Source organism: Xenopus tropicalis, chromosome 2 (assembly GCF_000004195.4).
Source record: "Xenopus tropicalis strain Nigerian chromosome 2, UCB_Xtro_10.0, whole genome shotgun sequence".
Classification (NCBI taxonomy): domain Eukaryota; kingdom Metazoa; phylum Chordata; class Amphibia; order Anura; family Pipidae; genus Xenopus; species Xenopus tropicalis.
Genome location: NC_030678.2, coordinates 1,672,336 through 1,696,407, shown reverse-complemented (window position 1 = coordinate 1,696,407; position 24,072 = coordinate 1,672,336). Strand labels below are relative to the sequence as shown.

General features: G+C 54.4%; 2 protein-coding genes across 2 annotated transcripts; one reads left to right on the top strand and one right to left on the bottom strand.

Annotated features, from left to right (window-relative positions):
- The first annotated feature begins 1,251 nt into the window (after nucleotides 1-1,251).
- On the top strand, nucleotides 1,252-5,660 carry LOC116408735. The gene is made up of 2 exons (XM_031896421.1): nucleotides 1,252-2,045; nucleotides 4,421-5,660. The coding sequence occupies exons 1-2, from the start codon at nucleotides 1,914-1,916 to the stop codon at nucleotides 4,631-4,633; spliced, it is 345 nt and encodes a 114-aa protein (XP_031752281.1). The 5' UTR covers nucleotides 1,252-1,913; the 3' UTR covers nucleotides 4,634-5,660.
- On the bottom strand, nucleotides 5,043-22,416 carry LOC100489320 (butyrophilin-like protein 10). Its single transcript, XM_031896420.1, has 6 exons — nucleotides 22,333-22,416; nucleotides 11,816-11,853; nucleotides 9,973-10,018; nucleotides 8,614-8,946; nucleotides 7,954-8,232; nucleotides 5,043-6,435 (listed from the first exon to the last, which is right to left on the bottom strand). The coding sequence occupies exons 2-6, from the start codon at nucleotides 11,828-11,830 to the stop codon at nucleotides 6,404-6,406; spliced, it is 705 nt and encodes a 234-aa protein (XP_031752280.1). The 5' UTR covers nucleotides 11,831-11,853; nucleotides 22,333-22,416; the 3' UTR covers nucleotides 5,043-6,403.
- Nucleotides 22,417-24,072: the final 1,656 nt, after the last annotated feature.

Genomic DNA, 24,072 nt, shown 5'->3' with positions numbered 1-24,072 from the left:
CTTGCTAGGTATAAGGGGAGTGGCTTGCTGGGTATAAGAGGAGTGGCTTGCTGGGTATAAGGGGAGGGGCTTGCTGGGTATAAGGGGAGTGGCTTGCTAGGTATAAGGGGAGTGGCTTGCTGGGTATAAGATCCCATAGGGCAGGTGTGTGTCTGTACAGGTGGGGGCGACACGGGAAGGGAACTAAGTATCCAGTTGCGCAGGCTGGTGCCCTGCTGTATGGTGCCCGGGGCAGAGGGGGCACAGGGGGTGAGTTGTGCCACAGCCAAGGGGCAAGTAGTAGAGATGCCCGGGAGCCGGGGGAACCGAGTGAGTTGAATCAGTGGGAGGAAATGACTGGGATTCCTTCTGTTTATTCTCTGTACAGATCCAAAGTGGTACCAGTACCAGTACCTGTATTCTCTGCTCTCCCTCCTCCCACTGTCCATTGTGGGTCTCCTGTGCTGGAAGGGCCCCTGGAGAAGCTGCTGGAAAGGTAGGTTACTGGGCCCCGGCAGGACCTGCTGGAAAGGTAAGTTACTGGGCCCCGGCAGAACCTGCTGGAAAGGTAAGTTACTGGGCCCCGGCAGGACCTGCTGGAAAGGTAGGTTACTGGGCCCCGGCAGAACCTGCTGGAAAGGTAAGTTACTGGGCCCCGGCAGAACCTGCTGGAAAGGTAAGTTACTGGGCCCCGGCAGGACCTGCTGAAAAGGTAGGTTACTGGGCCCCGCAGGACCTGCTGAAAAGGTAGGTTACTGGGCCCCGGCAGAACCTGCTGGAAAGGTAAGTTACTGGGCCCCTGGCGAACCTGCTGGAAAGGTAAGTTACTGGGCCCCGGCTGGCTGGCTGCTGAAAGGTAAGTTACTGGGCCCCGGCAGGACCTGCTGGAAAGGTAGGTTACTGGGCCCGGCAGAACCTGCTGGAAAGGTAAGTTACTGGGCCCTGGCAGAACCTGCCTGAGAGGTAAGTTACTGGGCCCGGCAGAACCTGCTGGAAAGGTAAGTTACTGGGCCCTGGCAGAACCTGCTGGAAAGGTAAGTTACTGGGCCCCGGCAGAACCTGCTGGAAAGGTAAGTTACTGGGCCCCGGCAGAACCTGCTGGAAAGGTAAGTTACTGGGCCCTGGCAGAACCTGCCTGAGAGGTAAGTTACTGGGCCCGGCAGAACCTGCTGGAAAGGTAGGTTACTGGGCCCGGCAAAACCTGCTGGAAAGGTAAGTTACTGGGCCCGGCAGAACCTGCTGGAAAGGTAAGTTACTGGGCCCGGCAGAACCTGCTGGAAAGGTAAGTTACTGGGCCCCGGCAGAACCTGCTGGAAAGTAAAGTTACTGGGCCCCGGCAGAACCTGCTGGAAAGGTAAGTTACTGGGCCCCGGCAGAACCTGCTGGAAAGGTAAGTTACTGGGCCCGGCAGAACCTGCTGGAAAGATAAGTTACTGGGCCCCGGCAGAACCTGCTGGAAAGGTAAGTTACTGGGCCCCGGCAGAACCTGCTGGAAAGGTAAGTTACTGGGCCCCGGCAGAACCTGCTGGAAAGGTAAGTTACTGGGCCCTGGCAGAACCTGCTGGAAAGGTAAGTTACTGGGCCCCGGCAGAACCTGCTGGAAAGGTAAGTTACTGGGCCCGGCAGAACCTGCTGGAAAGGTAAGTTACTGGGCCCCGGCAAAACCTGCTGGAAAGGTAAGTTACTGGGCCCCGGCAGAACTGCCCAACCCACAGATCCCAGGGGTATCGGGATGATCTGCCCCTCATTAATGTACATGTAACACTGGGGGGGGGCATCTCCCCCTGCTCCCATAGATTCTAATGCCCCTTATCAACCTCCCAGCATCACATGAGCAAAACTAGGCTCAAATGGCCCCCACTCCATGATGTGTATAGGAATTACCCCTGTCTGGGGCACTAAGGGAATAACTAATAAGTGGTGGGAGGAGCCTAATGTCTATGGATTTGGGCAAAGGAGACACTAAAATGCCAATAACTGAACGTTCTCCCCCTGCAGCCCCTGAAGCCCCCGAGGAGACCCCGCACGGTGCCGGCGCAGGGAGCAGGTCCAACCCAAATGTACAGGTGGGTATTTCAGAACCCGGCACAGAACTGGCACAGGCGGAAGTATGGGGGGGGGGGGACCTACCTATCAAGTTCTCTCTCCCATAGAGGGAAAGGCCAAGATCTGACTGATCTGTTCAATCCAACATTGGATCTCCTACACCAGGTCTGTCCAACTTCTGTGGTACCGAGGGACGGAATTTTTCCAACCTACGTGGTGGAGGGCCGATAATGGAAGCCAGTTTTGACCACTCCCCTTTTTGAAACCACACCCACTTGAAACCACACCTGTGTTATCACATGACCATACCCATATTAATGGTTGCAGTACAGCAAAAACCTGCCATACTCTGCCTGCCCTATGCTGCCTGTGTGTGTGCCATACTCTGCCTGCCCTATGCTGCCTGTGTGTGCCATACTCTGCCTGCCCTACCCTGCCTGTGTGTGCCATACTCTGCCTGCCCTACCCTGCCTGTGTGTGCCATACTCTGCCTGCCCTATGCTGCCTGTGTGTGCCATACTCTGCCTGCCCTACCCTGCCTGTGTGTGCCATACTCTGCCTGCCCTACCCTGCCTGTGTGTGCCATACTCTGCCTTCCCTACCCTGCCTGTGTGTGCCATACTCTGCCTGCCCTATGCTGCCTGTGTGTGCCATACTCTGCCTGCCCTACCCTGCCTGTGTGTGCCATACTCTGCCTGCCCTACCCTGCCTGTGTGTGCCATACTCTGCCTGCCCTACCCTGCCTGTGTGTGCCATACTCTGCCTGCCCTACCCTGCCTGTGTGTGCCATACTCTGCCTGCCCTACCCTGCCTGTGTGTGCCATACTCTGCCTTCCCTACCCTGCCTGTGTGTGCCATACTCTGCCTTCCCTACCCTGCCTGTGTGGGCCATACTCTGCCTGCCCTACCCTGCCTGTGTGTGCCATACTCTGCCTGCCCTACCCTGCCTGTGTGTGCCATACTCTGCCTGCCCTACCCTGCCTGTGTGTGCCATACTCTGCCTTCCCTACCCTGCCTGTGTGTGCCATACTCTGCCTTCCCTACCCTGCCTGTGTGGGCCATACTCTGCCTGCCCTACCCTGCCTGTGTGGGCCATACTCTGCCTGCCCTACCCTGCCTGTGTGTGCCATACTCTGCCTGCCCTACCCTGCCTGTGTGTGCCATACTCTGCCTTCCCTATGCTGCCTGTGTGTGCCATACTCTGCCTGCCCTACCCTGCCTGTGTGTGCCATACTCTGCCTGCCCTACCCTGCCTGTGTGTGCCATACTCTGCCTTCCCTACCCTGCCTGTGTGTGCCATACTCTGCCTTCCCTACCCTGCCTGTGTGGGCCATACTCTGCCTGCCCTACCCTGCCTGTGTGGGCCATACTCTGCCTGCCCTACCCTGCCTGTGTGTGCCATACTCTGCCTGCCCTACCCTGCCTGTGTGGTGCCATACTCTGCCTTCCCTATGCTGCCTGTGTGTGCCATACTCAGCCTGCCCTACCCTGCCTGTGTGTGCCATACTCTGCCTGCCCTACCCTGCCTGTGTGTGCCATACTCTGCCTTCCCTACCCTGCCTGTGTGTGCCATACTCTGCCTTCCCTACCCTGCCTGTGTGTGCCATACTCTGCCTGCCCTACCCTGCCTGTGTGTGCCATACTCTGCTTGCCCTATGCTGCCTGTGTGTATGGCACACACAGGCAGCCTACAGTGACACAATGCTGGCACTGCTCCTACAGTCTGCACAATAACTATATATTAAAAAACTTTTTAATTGCAGTACCACCTCAGTATATGTTCTTTTTGTAGTGTGCAGGGATTATTTGTGGGTTTCTACTGCTCCTACAGTCTGTCTGAGGTGTGAACAGGGGAACAATGTGGGTGATTACAGTCTGAGCCTGAGGTGGGAACCCTGCAGGGGTAGAACAATGCAGAGATTAAAAGGTGGAACAACACAGGGGATTACATGTTTAAACAATACAGGGGGATTACAGCCTGAATCTGAGGTGGAACCATGCAGGGGGGCAGTTAATCTCAGTACTGATACCATTTAAAGCTTACACAAGAGTAAGCCATCAAAGCAGCCAGACAGGTGGGGGGCCACACAGAGGGGGGTCGAGGGCTGCATGTGGCCCGCGGGCCGCCAGTTCGACAGCACTGTCCTACACCATCCAATCACATTACAGAGCCACATCCCATGAGAAGGGAATCTCGGCTGCTCAACCAATCATGGCAGTATATTAGGGACAGGGGCAGTTACACTAATGTCTGTACAGAACAATTACCTTGGCACCTCCCTGACTGGCGCCTGTAGGAATGCACCACAGTGCCCCCTGCTGGCTGGGTCAGTAACACTGAGACACTATAGGGGCCTCATTCCTAATCTAATCTCTCTCTCTCGTTCCTCAGCAGGACACAGAAGATGGCGCCAGTCTTCATTATGCCACCATTGTGCCCAAAGCTGCCAACGCTGGAAAATCTCACCAACCGAGACGCACGGAAGAGATTGAGTATGCCCCACTGAAAGGGGCACGGAGCCCTCTGCCCAGATCTGCCACCGCCCGTACTGAGGAGCCTGAGTTGTTCTATGCCAGTCTCAGACTGTCGCCATCCCAGTGCAACTAGCACTGCCCTAACTGCCCCTGGCACTCAGTATCCAGCCCAGGGGGTCCCGGGGGCACATACAGGGGGCAGTTAGTACACGGGGGGCGTAATACAGATTTGGCCCAACACTGACCAACAATAACTTGCGTTTCTGTTTGAGCAAAAACTAAGATTTGTGTGAAGCTGAATGTGCCCTGTGCCGGTGCAGCGCCCCCTGGTGTAAATGCCCAGTCATTGCATAGAGAGAGTATTACAGCCTTTGCACTTTAAAGGGGAAATAAACCCACACACAAAACCTAATCCCTCTTTGAAATCTTTTATTCGCTTGTGCGACGGTCGGGAACTCCTACGGCGGGAAGGTTCTTGCACCACAGGTTGAGTTTATATATAAATCCCCCCCCCGGTTCCGCTCAATGACACAGTAACGATGAGCAGGTTATTATTATTTTATTATTATTAACATTTATTTCTAAAGGTTCTCAAGCATTTTACCTCCTTAGCACAATGGATCAGTTATTTTTGTTTATATCTAAAAAAGCTTTATTTTATTATTACAACAGAAATGATTTCTTATCCCATTCAGTTTGGCCGACACGGGGCCCCCGGGGGCCACAGCAAGCCCAGCCAAACCCGGGACCCCGTATCCATATAGTCGGCCATTTGCAGAATCCATCAGGGTGGGCTCAGGGGTTCAGTCGATCCCTATTGGAAAGAGAGAACAGAGCCCCCTTTCCCTACATTCCCGTAACCTACAGACACAAGATCATTGGTGTTTATACCCCACAACTTGCAGTATTTGCCCACTTGGAACTGTGAGCTTTAAACTATGTGAAATTCAAAATCAACAACTTTCATTGGCTGATATTTAGCGCCTGCCAAACCAATGAACAAACAACAGCAAAATAACGTGTGTGTATTATTACCTTCACTCCTATTCAGCACATAACTTGCGTGATTAAAGGGGAAGGAAAGGTACAAACTCAGAAAGGTCAATGGAAATACAGCCCTAAGCCCTCACAGAGAGTCCTCTGTCAAAAGAAACACAGGATTTCTTGTCTCTTTGTTTTCCTGTGCCAGAGACACGCAGCTCTCTGCTCTCTCTGCTAATGCTAAGGACTCCCCCCCCCCTTAGGAATGTGGATCTGACCCAATCAGCAGGAAGCTTCCTCACAGGAGCGAGGCATTATGGGAACTTTCTTTTCCTGTTTGGCTTCAGATCATCTGAATGGGAGAAATATGCCTGCAGCTTGGGATTAACTCTTTATTAGCCTTTCCTTCCCCTTCAAAATCAAGGACAATATTACTCCCCTTATTCATCCTGTATGGTTATTGCAAAAAAACATTGTATGTTACTATTGCATAGTAAAGCTGCCGCACCCCCTTAATCACCCCCCAGGAATTGACTTTGGCTCTTGGCTACTGGGCATGCTCAGTTCTTCCCAGCTCAGGTCACCAAACACGCCCCCCAGTCTAGCAGCCAATGAAGAGACGGCATTGCTGTTTCCATAGAAACTCAGCTCTAGCCATCAACTCCTATCTTTTCCTCCTAACCTTCTCTCCTGAGCTCAGCTCAAACAAAGCAGTTCTGCCTGTGTAAGCCCGAATTCTTGATGACATGTAAGCTGAATAAGGGTCTGTGTGTAGGCTGTTTGCAGATATAAATGTAAGTGATGATTGTAGGAAAATATAAGCTTTACTTCCCCTTTAACTGATATTAACACCACAATCCAAACTAAAGAAGCTAAAAGCTGACAATCCCGGTGGAAACGTAAGACTTCTCACTGCCGGAGATCACAGTTCATCATCAACATCGACAGCTTTATCTGAAAGAGACAGAGAGACACCATGTTATCCCGACAGTCTCGCTCCCAGGTGTCTCTCCCCATACCCCCAGCCAATGGGTCTGCCCCCATCTGCCCCACTTATCATACTTTTTGCCCAACTCTTACCCCCATGCGAGGCCATTTGTTAGAAAGGATTTTTTTCAATCTGACCCAGGGGGAAACGTGGCTGAAATTTCTGACCCAATTCCTGACCCAAGGGGATCTGTCTGGGGATCGAGGGCAACAAGGCCCAGCAAGGAGCTCTGCCCTAGAGGGACCGCCCTTGGGACCCCTTGGAGGAGGTTTAGTCAGATTGTAGGACTGACTGTGTCAGGGGCAGTTCTAGTAACGTGGGAAGGGGCAAATCTACAGAGAGCAGCCCAGGGCCGGGGCAGGGAGCGGCCAGATACCTGGGGAGGCATACAGCTGCCCTTGCTTGACCCGCCCCCGAGGATCCGCACCTAAGGCAGCAGAAGCCCCAGGGTCAGCTGTGAAGCAGCCTGTGCTCCACCCAAGGACTGACGGCTGGAGCGAGGGCCCCCCAAGGACTGACGGCTGGAGCGAGGGCCCCCCCAAGGATTGACGGCTGGAGCGAAGGCTCCCCAAGGACTGACGGCTGGAGCGAGGGCCCCCCAAGGACTGACGGCTGGAGCGAGGGCCCCCCGAGGACTGACGGCTGGAGCGAGGGCCCCCCAAGAACTGACGGCTGGAGCGAGGGCCCCCCAAGGACTGACAGCTGGAGCGAGGGCCCCCCAAGGACTGACAGCTGGAGGGAGGGCCCCCTGAGGCATCACTGGCCTAAAGTGCAAGGAGCGCGGTACTGACGGGATTCAGGCCTAGAACATTACTCCCAGAACACTTCCCACTGGAGGGATCCAGACCACTAGCCTTAAAGGGCTAGTTGCTCCTGGTCTCCCACGAGGCCATTAGTGCCCCGGCCAACAGTTACCTACCATGGGGGTGTCACCCCGTGACTGTATCTGACTGCTTATAAAACTGCCTCATTGTATTAACCCTGTGGTGTCCTTCAATGAAACCCCTTTTGTTTGTTTACAAGAACCTCAGGCCACCATCTTGTCTCTACAGAGAGGTGCAGTTACACAACACCTTCCCTCTCCTCTTACCCTGGGCTTAGCTGGGACCCACGTTCTCCCATCACTCGCTGGAAAGGCCAAGGTAGGGTTACATTTGTGTGAGGGGGGTATTGGCACGTTGATGTGGCCCTTGACCAACCCAGTGGATGATGCAACTGTTGTCCCTGAGGCCAAAGATCAGATAAGCCCTGATTGGCCCAGCAGGTAGGTGGCCATGGCCAGATCTGGCTGTAAATTGCCCCATTCATGTATGGGCTGTCCCAGTGTCCGGGGACCCCGTGTCCATTCAGCTCTACTCTATTAGCCCCCCCAGATTCCAGTCAAGGAGGCCAACAGGGTAGAGTCTCCCCCTGTAACGTACTGCCCTCCAGCCTCAGGGCCCCCCAGCAGACCAAGCAAACAGCCAATAACACGGCCCCATTACCTGACTCCACGGCCCTGGCGGATCGTTTCAGCCCCCCCTCCTTCACGTGGCAGAAGTAATGGTGGTTGGGCTCATACGGGAAACTCAGCACCGACTCCACCACCTTCCTCCCATCCCCCGCGTCGGTGACGGTGAGACTTCCATAGGTGGAGAGATCTGTCATTTCCCTGTCGTGCCATTCAACCCGGGGGTCTCTGTACACCCCCGAACTCACGCACTTCAGCCTCTTCTCCCCATCGATGGAAACAACAGTAACGGTCGGATCTTCTGCATTTAACCCTGAAAGTTACATAGTCACATAGTTACATAGGGTTGAATAAAGACCAGAGTCCATCAGGTTCAACCCTTCCAAGCAAACCCCACACCCTATACTTTATCATTAACCTTCTGTGCGGTACTGTATCAGTAGATCCCATCCACTGCCATCCCAGCATCTAGGTTTCCGCTCACCTCCTCATAAAAGGCGACTAAATGAGTCAGATCTGTTACCCATAAACCCCCTGTGGCACAAACTAATAGTATTGTGAACTGCAATGTATTCAAGTACCCTATCCCTTATTACCCCTTCCAGAAGCTTTCCTACTACTGATGTCAGACTAACAGGCCTATAGTTTCAGGCTGAGAAAGTGAGAGCCAATCATTAGCTGTGTCTCCACTTACTGTCTATGGAGAGCAGGATTTCCTTGGATCCTCTGGACTTCTGATTGGCTGCCTGGCAGATATAGGTTCCCTCATCATCAGTGGTCACATTGGTCAGGATCAGATCCAATGTCCCTTTGGGCCTGTGAGTCCGACCTTTGTACAGTGGGTTCTGATACTCGGAGAGGTCCCGCCCATCCCTGTAGCTGTGCACCACCAGATGCTCGGCGCCGCCGGCAATATCCGCCACTTTCAGCCACGTCACGACCACATCCTGGGAGCCGGTGACAAAGGGAAAGTCACATGGGAGCTGGGCGGAGCCATACAGGTAGGTGGCCACTCTCACTGACTCACCTGCGTAAGGAGACAAGAGAAATGTTCAGTAGCCTTCAATGTGGCCCCCCATTGGCACTAATGATTGGGGCCCCCAGTCACTCAGGATGGCGGCCCACTTGTCTCTGTAACTGTCAGTTCCTGGGTTAGATTTGCCCCAAGACGATGTAAGAGAAGTAGAAAAGGACAGAATGTTACAGGCCTGGGGGGGGGGGTATAAGGCTAATACCACACCAGGGGGCAGATTTATCCAAGTTTAAAAGTAGAGGTCACCCCAAAAAAATTCATCCACTTTCAAGGCGGCCCAGACCCGACCCCCCACAGGGTGCCCCCCCGATCCTCGGGTCTCCCTCCCCCAACGCACTGCAGGTAACGGGCCAATGGGGGGGTGTAGGGGCCCCCGAGGCAGAAGCCCCGCACCCCCAGTCCGACCCCGCCCACTTTCTATGCACCCCTATGGGATTTAGGAATAAACTGAAAGTGGGCGGGGTTTTCTGAGCTCTAATTGGCCCCTTGGAGTCATTCCCAAACCCCCCTGATTGGGGCAAATCCACACTGTGTGCGCAATGTCATTAAAGGAGAACTAAACCCTACAAATGAATAGGGCTAAAAAGGCCATGTTTTATATACTGTACTTACTGCACCGGCCTCAAGAAACAAATAAAACGGGGCCCTCACCCCCAGGAGAGTAGGACGTTTAATAAGGAGATGAAACCATACAAGGAATAAAACAGAATAAAGGATATAGACGAGGATAAAGGGCCAATGGGGAGACAGAATGGGGACATACTGGGAATAAATTCAGCAAATCAGTGGTGACATAAGATCAGGATAAAACTGAACTGAGAAACTGCCCCCCCCCCCCCTATAATTAGAGAAGGAAAAGCCCCAGATGTGGGCAGATTATGGGAATGGATCGGGGCTATAAGGGGACACCAAAGGATCCATTTCCCTTTCTACTGGGGGGGTCCCTGCTCTGTAACCGATGCCCTGAGGGGGGGGGCAGGTTCCCCTAATAATGTTATTAAAATAGAAAAGGAACTTTACCCCCAAGCGCTGGAGAGTACAGGATACACAGGGCAATCACACACACCTGGAAGGAAAGGAACAGTCAGTACATCTCTCTCCACCAATAAAAAGACACAAAAGAGGTCACATGTCCCTCAGTATCTTCTCCTGGGAGCCCAGCCCTGTCTCTAAGTACAATAATCTGCAGGACTGGAGCTGAACCCCCAGTGTCACCCGCCGTACCCCCCAGTGTCACCCGCCATACCCCCGAGTGTCACCCGCCGTACCCCCGAGTGTCACCCGCCGTACCCCCGAGTGTCACCTGCCGTACCCCCGAGTGTCACCGTGCTGTACCCCCCAATGTCACCCGCCGTACCCCCCAGTGTCACCGTGCCATACCCCCAAGCATCACCATGCAGTACCCCTGTCACCATGCAGTACCCCCAGTGTCACCCGCCGTACCCCCCAATGTCACCCGCCGTACCCCCCAGTGTCACCCGCCGTACCCCCCAATGTCACCCGCCGTACCCCCCAATGTCACCGTGCTGTACCCCCCAATGTCACCGTGCTGTACCCCCAGTGTCACCGTGCCATACCCCCAGTGTCACCCGCCGTACCCCCCAGTGTCACCGTGCTGTACCCCCCAGTGTCACCCGCCGTACCCCCCAGTGTCACCGTGCTGTACCCCCCAGTGTCACCCGCCGTACCCCCCAATGTCACCCGCCGTACCCCCCAATGTCACCGTGCTGTACCCCCCAATGTCACCGTGCTGTACCCCCAGTGTCACCGTGCCATACCCCCAGTGTCACCCGCCGTACCCCCAGTGTCACCGTGCTGTACCCCCCAGTGTCACCCGCCGTACCCCCCAGTGTCACCTGCCGTACCCCCCAGTGTCACCCGCCGTACCCCCCAGTGTCACCGTGCTGTACCCCCCAGTGTCACCTGCCGTACCCCCCAGTGTCAACCGCCGTACCCCCCAGTGTCACCCGCCGTACCCCCCAGTGTCACCGTGCTGTACCCCCCAGTGTCACCTGCCGTACCCCCAGTGTCACCGTGCCATACCCCCAGTGTCACCCGCCGTACCCCCAGTGTCACCGTGCTGTACCCCCAGTGTCACCCGCCGTACCCCCAGTGTCACCCGCCGTACCCCCCAGTGTCACCGTGCCATACCCCCAAGCATCACCATGCAGTACCCCTGTCACCGTGCCATACCCCCCAGTGTTACCTTGTTGAACCCCCAGTCACCGCATCGTACCCCCAGTGTCACCTTGTTGAACCCCCAGTCACCGCGTCGTACCCACAGTGTCACCTTGTTGAACCCCCAGTCACCGCATCGTACCCACAGTGTCACCTTGTTGAACCCCCAGTCACCGCATCGTACCCCCAGTGTCACCTTGTTGAACCCCCAGTCACCGCATCGTACCCACAGTGTCACCGTGCAGGTGTGTAACTATTTGTGACGCTGAGGGGGTGACCCCATGATGAGCTGGTACAGTGTGTGGGGGGCCCCTGGGGGGGACAGGGTGCAGATTGGGACAGTATCAGCACAAACCAATGTACCAACCCACAGCGCAGTGGGCGGGGCTTCCCTACACGGGGGACGTAGGGCTGGATTTACCCAATGGTATAAAGAGAGTCACTATAAAAACCAAACCAGCCCGGGGTACTTGGGGGGGGGGGCCAAGGCCAAGGGGCAACAAGGGACACCTGGGGGCACAGGAACAATGGCAATGTCCCACTCTGGGGCAAAGGGGCACCAACCTAGGGTAAATATTCTCCAATTCTTGCCACTGGGGGGGCCTAACAAACTGGTATCTCCCATTACCTTCTACTTTACTTCTCCTTTAACCCCCAGTTTAGATATTTTGCCCGTTACACTTACCCGGATCAGCGTCATCTTCTCCCACGGGGGGGGGGGTCCTGCCGAATAGAAACAGATTGGGGAGTCAGCGAGACGCACGGCTGTAATACTGATTATATGGTATATGGGGGGGGCATGTAGCACATTGGGGGGTTAATGGGAGAGACGGGCCCCGGGCATTTATACACTGACAGCTCCCGGTATGGCGCAATCTGCCCCCCCCCCCCAAACCTGCGTCTGTCACTGTAACCCCTTATTGTCTGAGCATGAAAGCCTGGCCAAACTGCCCCCAAAGTAACCAATAATGGGCATGGGGCAGAATATGGGGCAATAAGTACCTCAGTACTGGCACTCACTATCTATATCTGTAACCTTGTTATGGGCTAAGGGGGCCCAGCCTGAAGGCCAGTTAGGGGGGGATTTGGGGTGAGTGCTTATTTGTGCCCTGGGTACCCCTGGAACTATAGCGGGGTGACTGTTACCCCAATGTTTCTATATATCTGTAACCTTGTTATGGGCTAAGGGGGCCCAGCCTGAAGGCCAGTTAGGGGGGGATTTGGGGTGAGTGCTTATTTGTGCCCTGGGTACCCCTGGAACTATAGCGGGGTGACTGTTACCCCAATGTTTCTATATATCTGTAACCTTGTTATGGGCTAAGGGGGCCCAGCCTGAAGGCCAGTTAGGGGGGGATTTGGGGTGAGTGCTTATTTGTGCCCTGGGTACCCCTGGAACTATAGCGGGGTGACTGTTACCCCAATGTTTCTATATATCTGTAACCTTGTTATGGGCTAAGGGGGCCCAGCCTGAAGGCCAGTTAGGGGGGGATTTGGGGTGAGTGCTTATTTGTGCCCTGGGTACCCCTGGAACTGCCTGCTAAAGGTACCTGCTGTATCTCTCACCTTCCCACCCAGGGTTCTACTCACCAGGTCGTTAGACTGAATCAAGCAGGAACTGCCCCAGATGCTAGAACCCCGCTCGGTGCTGCTACTCTGGATGGAAATGTGTTTCTAAGTGATCTATAAAGTCTAGAGATTCCTTTCACTTTCCATTTACTGGAAATGACACAGCTTTGCACTCGTTACTCTCACTATACTCACACTGACACTCACACTAATACTCACACTGATACTCACACTGATACTCACACTAATACTCACACTGACACTCACACTAATACTCACACTGATACTCACACTAATACTCACACTGATACTCACACTGATACTCACACTAATACTCACACTGATACTCACACTAATACTCACACTGATACTCACACTGATACTCACACTAATACTCACACTAATACTCACACTAATACTCACACTGACACTCACACGAATACTCACACTGATACTCACACTAATACTCACACTGATACTCACACTGATACTCACACTGATACTCACACTGATACTCACTGATACTCACTGATACTCACACTGATACTCACACTGATACTCACACTGATACTCACACTAATACTCACACTGATACTCACACTGATACTCACACTGATACTCACACTAATACTCACACTGATACTCACACTGATACTCACACTGATACTCACACTAATACTCACACTGATACTCACACTGATACTCACACTGATACTCACACTGATACTCACACTAATACTCACACTGATACTCACACTAATACTCACACTGATACTCACACTAATACTCACACTAATACTCACACTGATACTCACACTGATACTCACACTGATACTCACACTGATACTCACACTAATACTCACACTAATACTCACACTGATACTCACACTGATACTCACTGATACTCACACTAATACTCACACTGATACTCACACTAATACTCACACTGATACTCACACTGATACTCACACTGATACTCACACTGATACTCACACTGATACTCACACTGATACTCACACTGATACTCACACTAATACTCACACTGATACTCACACTGATACTCACACTAATACTCACACTGATACTCACACTGATACTCACACTGATACTCACACTGATACTCACACTAATACTCACACTGATACTCACACTAATACTCACACTGATACTCACACTAATACTCACACTAATACTCACACTAATACTCACACTGATACTCACACTGATACTCACACTGATACTCACACTAATACTCACACTAATACTCACACTGATACTCACACTGATACTCACTGATACTCACACTAATACTCACACTGATACTCACACTAATACTCACACTGATACTCACACTAATACTCACACTGATACTCACACTGATACTCACACTGATACTCACACTGATACTCACACTAATACTCACACTGATACTCACACTGATACTCACTGATACTCACACTAATACTCACACTGATACTCACACTAATACTCACACTAATACTCACACTGATACTCACACTGATACTCACACTGATACTCACACTGATACTCACACTAATACTCACACTAATACTCACACTGATACTCACACTGATACTCACACTGATACTCACACTGATACTCACACTATAGATAAGGTACAACACAGCCCTGTACTTTCCCCCTGGGACTGACCAAGCACAGAGTTCAGGGGTCCCTTTGCTCACTGCACCCACATACCCCCCTGTTTGCCCCTGTGAGACGGAGCACTGGGAGTGGGGGGGGGTGCAGGGGCAGATACACCCTCACGATGCCCATAGCAACACCTACATAATATTAACATTAAAAAACACAACTTTTGCCCCTGGGTTCCTGCCCCGCTTGCCCCTATTGCCCCCATTGGCACACACAGCCTTATATAATGTAACCGCGGCACCAAAGGCAGCTCCGCCCTCAATGGCCAAGACCCACCCCCTCCATGTAGTACCATCATCCTGCCATTGTATCACTGCCCGACTAGCCGGCCGGCGCCTGAGTAACAAGAAGCCAAACTAAAGTCGCCCGTACGCGTTTTCTCTCTCTAACGACCAATTTTTTCAAATTGTTTTTATTGTTTTTCCATTTACCAACAAGAAAACACAATTCGCACAAGGAACATTCCGCCGGTTATTCCAATTCACCGTGAGTTAAAGTTCCGCTGAACCAGTTACTGTACAATGAGCTTCAGGCAGAACCAATCAGCAGCCGTTCCTCGTTCCTCAGGGGTTGGTCAGTTTCCCATTGGAGTTGATTGTTGGGCCTGAGAAGCTCCATACGAGGGGCAGGTAGAGGGGCAGGTAGAGGGGCAGTTTGTACCCAGCCAAGGTTCTCCCAGTGCCCAGAGTTCACTCCCGTCCAATTGGGTTTCTCGCTTAGCTCTGTGTATAACTCTGAATATGAGAATTCTTCTTATTGGACACGGACATTCCAAGGTAAGAGTTTGATCTCCACCATAAGAGCGGTGGTAGATAAGACATCAGGGTTGTGGTGTCCATGGATACGGGAGGATGAAGGGGGGCACAATGTAGCTCCGCCCCACCTGCTCTGCCCCAACTTGAGTGGGTTTTGTTCCCGTAACCGTTAAACATTATAAAGAGTGGGGGGGGGAGGGGACCAAAGGGTTTTGAAGGCCACAGAAGGTCCAGTAGACTCTGCTTGAAGTTCCTACAGATCCCCGAGAGCATCAGAAGCGGGGGGTTCCGGCTCCACTAGGCGAGTGTGGGGTTCCGGATCCACTAGGCGAGTGTGGGGTTCCGGCTCCACTAGGCGAGTGTGGGGTTCCGGCTCCACTAGGCGAGTGTGGGGTTCCGGATCCACTAGGCGAGTGTGGGGTTCCGGCTCCACTAGGCGAGTGGGGGGTTCCGGCTCCACTAGGCGAGTGTGGGGTTCCGGATCCACTAGGCGAGCGTGGGGTTCCGGCACCACTAGGCGAGCGCGGGGTTCCGGATCCACTAGGCGAGCGCGGGGTTCCGGATCCACTAGGCGAGCGCGGGGTTCCGGCTCCACTAGGCGAGCGCGGGGTTCCGGCTCCACTAGGCGAGCGCGGGGTTCCGGATCCACTAGGCGAGCGTGGGGTTCCGGATCCACTAGGCGAGTGGGGGGTTCCGGCTCCACTAGGCGAGCGCGGGGTTCCGGCTCCACTAGGCGAGTGGGGGGTTCCGGCTCCACTAGGCGAGTGTGGGGTTCCGGATCCACTAGGCGAGCGTGGGGTTCCGGCTCCACTAGGCGAGTGGGGGGTTCCGGCTCCACTAGGCGAGCGTGGGGTTCCGGCTCCACTAGGCGAGCGTGGGGTTCCGGATCCACTAGGCGAGCGTGGGGTTCCGGATCCACTAGGCGAGCGCGGGGTTCCGGCGCCACTAGGCGAGCGCGGGGTTCCGGATCCACTAGGCGAGCGCGGGGTTCCGGATCCACTAGGCGAGCGCGGGGTTCCGGCTCCACTAGGCGAGCGCGGGGTTCTGGCTCCACTAGGCGAGCGCGGGGTTCCGGATCCACTAGGCGAGCGTGGGGTTCCGGATCCACTAGGCGAGTGGGGGGTTCCGGATCCACTAGGCGAGTGTGGGGTTCCGGATCCACTAGGCAAGCGTGGGGTTCCGGATCCACTAGGCGAGTGTGGGGTTCCGGATCCACTAGGCGAGCGTGGGGTTCCGGATCCACTAGGCGAGCGTGGGGTTCCGGATCCACTAGGCGAGCGTGGGGTTCAGGATGGAGTCAGGTTCCCCTCCAGCCATTTTAGGGTTGAGGGAAGAGGTAAGTCCTGTGTCTTTTACCCCTGTGGGCCGTTCCATCTGCAACGTTTACTGTGTTTCCATTAGGAGCCCAGTAATTACTGTACATTCCGTGCCTGTATACATATATACTGTATGTAACCCATTTGCCTCTGTATGTGCCCCCCCCATACCCAGGCGAAAATATTTCCCTCCAGGCGCAACTGCCCCAAAGTGCAACTCAGTGGGCCTCTGTGTGTAACTGGGTGTAAGGGATTGGCACCTCCGCCCCTAGGGAACCCCATTTGGCACAGAGGCCCCCCAGTGTGACTCTCCCACTCGGTTTGGACAGTACAGACGGTACACACAGCAGAGACAGGCAGGGGTGGGCAGAGACAGGCAGGGATGGGCAGAGACAGGCAGGGGTGGGCAGAGACAGGCAGGGGTGGGCAGAGACAGGCAGGGGTGGGCAGAGACAGGCAGGGGTGGGCAGAGACAGGCAGGGGCAAGAAGAGACAGGCAGGGGTGGACAGAGACAGGCAGGGGCAAGAAGAGACAGGCAGGGGCAAGAAGAGACAGGCAGGGGTGGGCAGAGACAGGCAGGGGCAAGAAGAGACAGGCAGGGGTGGGCAGAGACAGGCAGGGGTGGGCAGAGACAGGCAGGGGCAAGAAGAGACAGGCAGGAGTGGACAGAGACAGGCAGGGGCAAGAAGAGACAGGCAGGGGCAAGAAGAGACAGGCAGGGGTGGGCAGAGACAGGCAGGGGCAAGAAGAGACAGGCAGGGGTGGACAGAGACAGGCAGGGGCAAGAAGAGACAGGCAGGGGTGGGCAGAGACAGGCAGGGATGGGCAGAGACAGGCAGGGGTGGGCAGAGACAGGCAGGGGTGGGCAGAGACAGGCAGGGGTGGACAGAGACAAGCAGGGGTGGACAGAGACAGGCAGGGGTGGACAGAGACAGGCAGGGGTGGACAGAGACAGGCAGGGGCAAGAAGAGACAGGCAGGGGTGGGCAGAGACAGGCAGGGATGGGCAGAGACAGGCAGGGGTGGGCAGAGACAGGCAGGGGTGGGCAGAGACAGGCAGGGGCAAGAAGAGACAGGCAGGGGTGGGCAGAGACAGGCAGGGATGGGCAGAGACAGGCAGGGGTGGGCAGAGACAGGCAGGGGTGGGCAGAGACAGGCAGGGGCAAGAAGAGACAGGCAGGGGTGGGCAGAGACAGGCAGGGATGGGCAGAGACAGGGAGGGGTGGACAGAGACAGGCAGGGGTGGGCAGAGACAGGTAGGGGCAAGAAGAGACAGGCAGGGGTGGACAGAGACAGGCAGGGGTGGGCAGAGACAGGCAGGGGTGGACAGAGACAGGCAGGGGTGGGCAGAGACAGGCAGGGGTGGGCAGAGACAGGCAGGGGTGGACAGAGACAGGCAGGGGCAAGAAGAGACAGGCAGGGGTGGGCAGAGACAGGCAGGGGTGGGCAGAGACAGGCAGGGGCAAGAAGAGACAGGCAGGGGTGGACAGAGACAGGCAGGGGTGGGCAGAGACAGACAGGGGTGGACAGAGACAGGCAGGGGCAAGAAGAGACAGGCAGGGGTGGGCAGAGACAGGCAGGGGTGGGCAGAGACAGGCAGGGGTGGACAGAGACAGGCAGGGGTGGACAGAGACAAGCAGGGGTGGACAGAGACAAGCAGGGGTGGACAGAGACAGGCAGGGGTGGGCAGAGACAGGCAGGGGTGGACAGAGACAAGCAGGGGTGGGCAGAGACAGGCAGGGGTGGGCAGAGACAGGCAGGGGTGGGCAGAGACAGGCAGGGGTGGACAGAGACAGGCAGGGGTGGGCAGAGACAGGCAGGGGTGGGCAGAGACAGGCAGGGGCAAGAAGAGACAGGCAGGGGTGGGCAGAGATAGGCAGGGGTGGGCAGAGACAGGCAGGGGTGGACAGAGACAGGCAGGGGTGGACAGAGACAAGCAGGGGTGGACAGAGACAAGCAGGGGTGGACAGAGACAGGCAGGGGTGGGCAGAGACAGGCAGGGGTGGACAGAGACAGGCAGGGGCAAGAAGAGACAGGCAGGGGTGGGCAGAGACAGGCAGGGGTGGACAGAGACAGGCAGGGGCAAGAAGAGACAGGCAGGGGTGGACAGAGACAGGCAGGGGTGGGCAGAGACAGGCAGGGGTGGACAGAGACAGGCAGGGGCAAGAAGAGACAGGCAGGGGTGGGCAGAGACAGGCAGGGGTGGGCAGAGACAGGCAGGGGTGGACAGAGACAAGCAGGGGTGGACAGAGACAGGCAGGGGTGGACAGAGACAGGCAGGGGTGGGCAGAGACAGGCAGGGGTGGACAGAGACAAGCAGGGGTGGGCAGAGACAGGCAGGGGTGGGCAGAGACAGGCAGGGGTGGACAGAGACAGGCAGGGGTGGGCAGAGACAGGCAGGGGTGGGCAGAGACAGGCAGGGGTGGACAGAGACAGGCAGGGGTGGGCAGAGACAGGCAGGGGTGGGCAGAGACAGGCAGGGGTGGGCAGAGACAGGCAGGGGTGGGCAGAGACAGGCAGGGGTGGACAGAGACAGGCAGGGGTGGGCAGAGACAGGCAGGGGTGGGCAGAGACAGGCAGGGGCAAGAAGAGACAGGCAGGGGCAGGAAAAGACAGGCAGGGGTGGGTAGAGACAGGCAGGGGTGGGCAGAGACAGGCAGGGGCAAGAAGAGATAGGCAGGGGCAGGAAAAGACAGGCAGGGGTGGCACTGTGACATTCAGGCAAAGTCCCAGTTCCGGGGGGGGGGGGCTGTAGGAAAGGGAGCAACAATGTGGCACCCACAGCTGCACCCATGAGATAAGGGCTACTGGGTGCCAGTAAGAGGGAGGGGCATAAATAAGAGAAGACAAACACGGCGAAATAGTATAAAATGGCTGTAACCTGATAAGTGGGTTGGTGAGCGCACAGTGAGGGTGGGGGTACGTACAGTATATACCCCCCCACCCACACATACGTACAGTATATACCCCCCCACCCACACATACGTACAGTATATACCCCCCCACCCACACATACGTACAGTATATACCCCCCCACCCACACATACGTACAGTATATACCCCCCCACCCACACATACGTACAGTATATACCCCCCCACCCACACATACGTACAGTATATACCCCCCCCCACCCACACATACGTACAGTATATACCCCCCCACCCACACATACATACAGTATATACCCCCCCACCCACACATACATACAGTATATACCCCCCGCCCACACATACATACAGTATATACCCCCCCACCCACACATACATACAGTATATACCCCCCACCCCACACATACATACAGTATATACCCCCCCACCCACACATACATACATACAGTATATACCCCCCCACCCACACATACGTACAGTATATACCCCCCCACCCACACATACGTACAGTATATACCCCCCCACCCACACATACATACAGTATATACCCCCCGCCCACACATACATACAGTATATACCCCCCCACCCACACATACGTACAGTATATACCCCCACCCACACATACGTACAGTATATACCCCCCCACCCACACATACGTACAGTATATACCCCCCCACCCACACATACGTACAGTATATACCCCCCCACCCACACATACGTACAGTATATACCCCCCACCCACACATACATACAGTATATACCCCCCCACCCACACATACAGTACAGTATATACCCCCCCACCCACACATACGTACAGTATATACCCCCCCACCCACACATACGTACAGTATATACCCCCCCACCCACACATACGTACAGTATATACCCCCCCACCCACACATACGTACAGTATATACCCCCCACCCACACATACGTACAGTATATACCCCCCCACCCACACATACGTACAGTATATACCCCCCACCCACACATACGTACAGTATATACCCCCCCACCCACACATACGTACAGTATATACCCCCCACCCACACATACGTACAGTATATACCCCCCCACCCACACATACATACAGTATATACCCCCCCAGCTCACCAGGGTGGCTGTGCCACAGGGTACAACAGGAGCAGTTCCCTTTGTGCCCCCCCCCCCTTTCACTTTCATTTCTCAGTCTCTGCTGCGCGAATAGAAACTGTGGGACCCAATGTTAACCCTCTCAGTGCCGGCTGCTTCTCAGGCTGAGACAATATCTCTGTATATGTATATATGTGCGAATGCACCACCAGCCTCGGGGATCCCTTCCCTACCCATAAGGGCTCAGTGCCCCCCCATATCCTGCGCCCCATCCTGTGCTATTTCCTGTATCAGCCCCCCCATACAAGAGAAGGTCAATAACTATTATTGTTAAAGGTGAAATCCCATCAGTCCCTGCCCCAGTGAGCTTACAATCTAAGGTCCCTATCCCATTCCCATCAGTCCCTGCCCCAGTGAGCTTACAATCTAAGGTCCCTATCCCATTCCCATCAGTCCCTGCCCCAGTGAGCTTACAATCTAAGGTCCCTATCCCATTCCCATCAGTCCCTGCCCCAGTGAGCTTACAATCTAAGGGCCCTATCCCATTCCCATCAGTCCCTGCCCCAGTGAGCTTACAATCTAAGGGCCCTATCCCATTCCCATCAGTCCCTGCCCCAGTGAGCTTACAATCTAAGGTCCCTATCCCATTCCCATCAGTCCCTGCCCCAGGGAGCTTACAATCTAAGGGCCCTATCCCATTCCCATCAGTCCCTGCCCCAGTGAGCTTACAATCTAAGGTCCCTATCACATTCCCATCAGCCCCTGCCCCAGTGAGCTTACAATCTAAGGTCCCTATCCCATTCCCATCAGCCCCTGCCCCAGTGAGCTTACAATCTAATGTCCCTATCCCATTCCCATCAGTCCCTGCCCCAGTGAGCTTACAATCTAAGGGCCCTATCCCATTCCCATCAGTCCCTGCCCCAGGGAGCTTACAATCTAAGGTCCCTATCCCATTCCCATCAGTCCCTGCCCCAGTGAGCTTACAATCTAAGGTCCCTATCCCATTCCCATCAGTCCCTGCCCCAGTGAGCTTACAATCTAAGGTCCCTATCTCATTCCCATCAGTCCCTGCCCCAGTGAGCTTACAATCTACTGTCCCTATCCCATTAGTCCCTGCCCCAGTGAGCTTACAGTCTAAGGTTCCTATCACACCCCATATGTATTTGGGGTGCTTGAGAAAACCAGGGTACCCACACAGGCTCGGGGGGAACATACAAACTCCTTGCAGACAGAGCCCCGGCTGGGATTGAACTCAGGACCCCAGCGCTGCCAGGCAAAACTGCTACCCATCCTATTACAAAGAGAGAATCCCCCAAATTATGACACAGTAGGGTGCAGTCCTACCACACATGGGGTATTTGCCACACAGAGCACTACACCCCCATAGCCACCCCATCTTGCTCATACACTGCCCCCTCCAAAACCCCAACGTAAGGAGGCCAAGCGATTGGGGTAAAACAGGGGGTATATGGGCCGTCGGGCCGAGGACCCCACCAACGAGCCGACACGGTCCCCGATCTGATGGAAAGATCAAACCTGCCCGATTGAGCGGTGACCAATGTTAGGCCGGGGGTGCCCATACGGGGGCAGATAAGCTGCCAAATTGGTCAGAAGGGCCCAATGTGCCCGTGTAAGGCTGCCGAATTGGTCAGAAGGGCCCAATGTGCCCGTGTAAGGCTGCCAAATTGGTCAGAAGGGCCCAATGTGCCCGTGTAAGGCTGCCGCGACTCCCTGACAGTCACACAGTAAAGCCCCAGCTCCCCAAGTACAAACACAGGGAATTGACCCCTTTAAAGGGCAGTAACTGTCCCAGGAGCACCCCCCCTGCCCTCACTCTCCCTACTGAGGGGTCCCAGCCCTGGGGGGTGGGGGAATGCCCAGTCCCACCCAAATGTATCCCCCAAACTTACAGAGCCCGACGTTTCCTCTCTCACTGCCAGTAACTGCCAGTAACCTGTGTTTCATTTTCTGCCCAGCAACTGCTGACACTCACACGCTCCTTTTTCCCTTTGGTCAAATTAAAGTGTTTACTTTATGCTGTAAAAACAACCAATCCCAGCAGGGAAAGCGCCATTACAGGCACAGTTATTTACCCTACATGCCAGACTATTAACCCCTCAGGTACTATTACCCCCTACATGCCAAGTTTTAACCCCTTAAATGCTGTTACCCCTCATATGCCAGACTATTAACCCCTCAGATACTGTTACCCTATGGGCACAGAACCCCTCAGTGACTGCTAATATCCTTATCATTTACAGTAGGGGGTACATTATCCCTTATAATACATGAGTGATACTCAGAGTTCCCTGTATAACTCAGCCTGCAGCCTTGTGCCTTTATATGGGGGGCACAGAACCCCTCAGTGACTGCTAATATCCTTATCATTTACAGTAGGGGGTACATTATCCCTTATAATACATGAGTGATACTCAGAGTTCCCTGTATAACTCAGCCTGCAGCCTTGTGCCTTTATATGGGGGGCACAGAACCCCTCAGTGACTGCTAATATCCTTATCATTTACAGTAGGGGGTACAGTATCCCTTATAATACATGAGTGATACTCAGAGTTCCCTGTATAACTCAGCCTGCAGCCTTGTGCCTTTATATGGGGGGCACAGAACCCCTCAGTGACTGCTAATATCCTTATCATTTACAGTAGGGGGTACATTATCCCTTATAATACATGAGTGATACTCAGAGTTCCCTGTATAACTCAGCCTGCAGCCTTGTGCCTTTATATGGGGGGCACAGAACCCCTCAGTGACTGCTAATATCCTTATCATTTACAGTAGGGGGTACATTATCCCTTATAATACATGAGTGATACTCAGAGTTCCCTGTATAACTCAGCCTGCAGCCTTGTGTCTTTATATGGGGGGCACAGAACCCCTCAGTGACTGCTAATATCCTTATCATTTACAGTAGGGGGTACATTATCCCTTATAATACATGAGTGATACTCAGAGTTCCCTGTATAACTCAGCCTGCAGCCTTGTGCCTTTATATGGGGGGCACAGAACCCCTCAGTGACTGCTAATATCCTTATCATTTACAGTAGGGGGTACATTATCCCTTATAATACATGAGTGATACTCAGAGTTCCCTGTATAACTCAGCCTGCAGCCTTGTGCCTTTATATGGGGGGCACAGAACCCCTCAGTGACTGCTAATATCCTTATCATTTACAGTAGGGGGTACATTATCCCTTATAATACATGAGTGATACTCAGAGTTCCCTGTATAACTCAGCCTGCAGCCTTGTGCCTTTATATGGGGGGCACAGAACCCCTCAGTATCCTGCCTCTCCCCCTGCTCATTACTAAGGAGACACGGGGCAGATTGTTGCCCCTGGAGCTCTTCAGTTTGTAGTACAGGTGCTGCTGGTTAGGGGGCGCTCTATACACATAGTTCTGTTCCCAAGTATATTCTGGGCCCAGTCCAGCAGCACAAGAAGACTTGGGCCCAGTTTCTATGTAAGGTTCATGGTGCTGATTTATTAACACAGGTGCTAAAAAGTGCAGTTGCCAATGGCAACCAAGTAGCTGTGCAGTTTACTACAATCTGAAAACAATGAGAAAAGACATGATTGGCTGCTACTGGCACATTAGCCCCTAGATTCACTAATCAGCCCCAATCTTGTACCCCC

Excerpts from the sequence above, each read along its gene's own strand:
- LOC100489320 (XM_031896420.1), bottom strand. Across the intron at positions 8,947-9,972 it reads GTACTCTCCAGCGCTTGGGG|GTGAGTCAGTGAGAGTGGCC; the intron begins GTAAAGTTCCTT and ends CTCCTTACGCAG. Across the intron at positions 6,436-7,953 it reads CGCCAGGGCCGTGGAGTCAG|ATAAAGCTGTCGATGTTGAT; the intron begins GTAATGGGGCCG and ends TGTCTCTTTCAG.
- LOC116408735 (XM_031896421.1), top strand. The coding sequence starts at position 1,914 with ATGTCTATGGATTTGGGCAAAGGAGACACTAAAATGCCAATAACTGAA. Across the intron at positions 2,046-4,420 it reads GGTCCAACCCAAATGTACAG|GACACAGAAGATGGCGCCAG; the intron begins GTGGGTATTTCA and ends GTTCCTCAGCAG.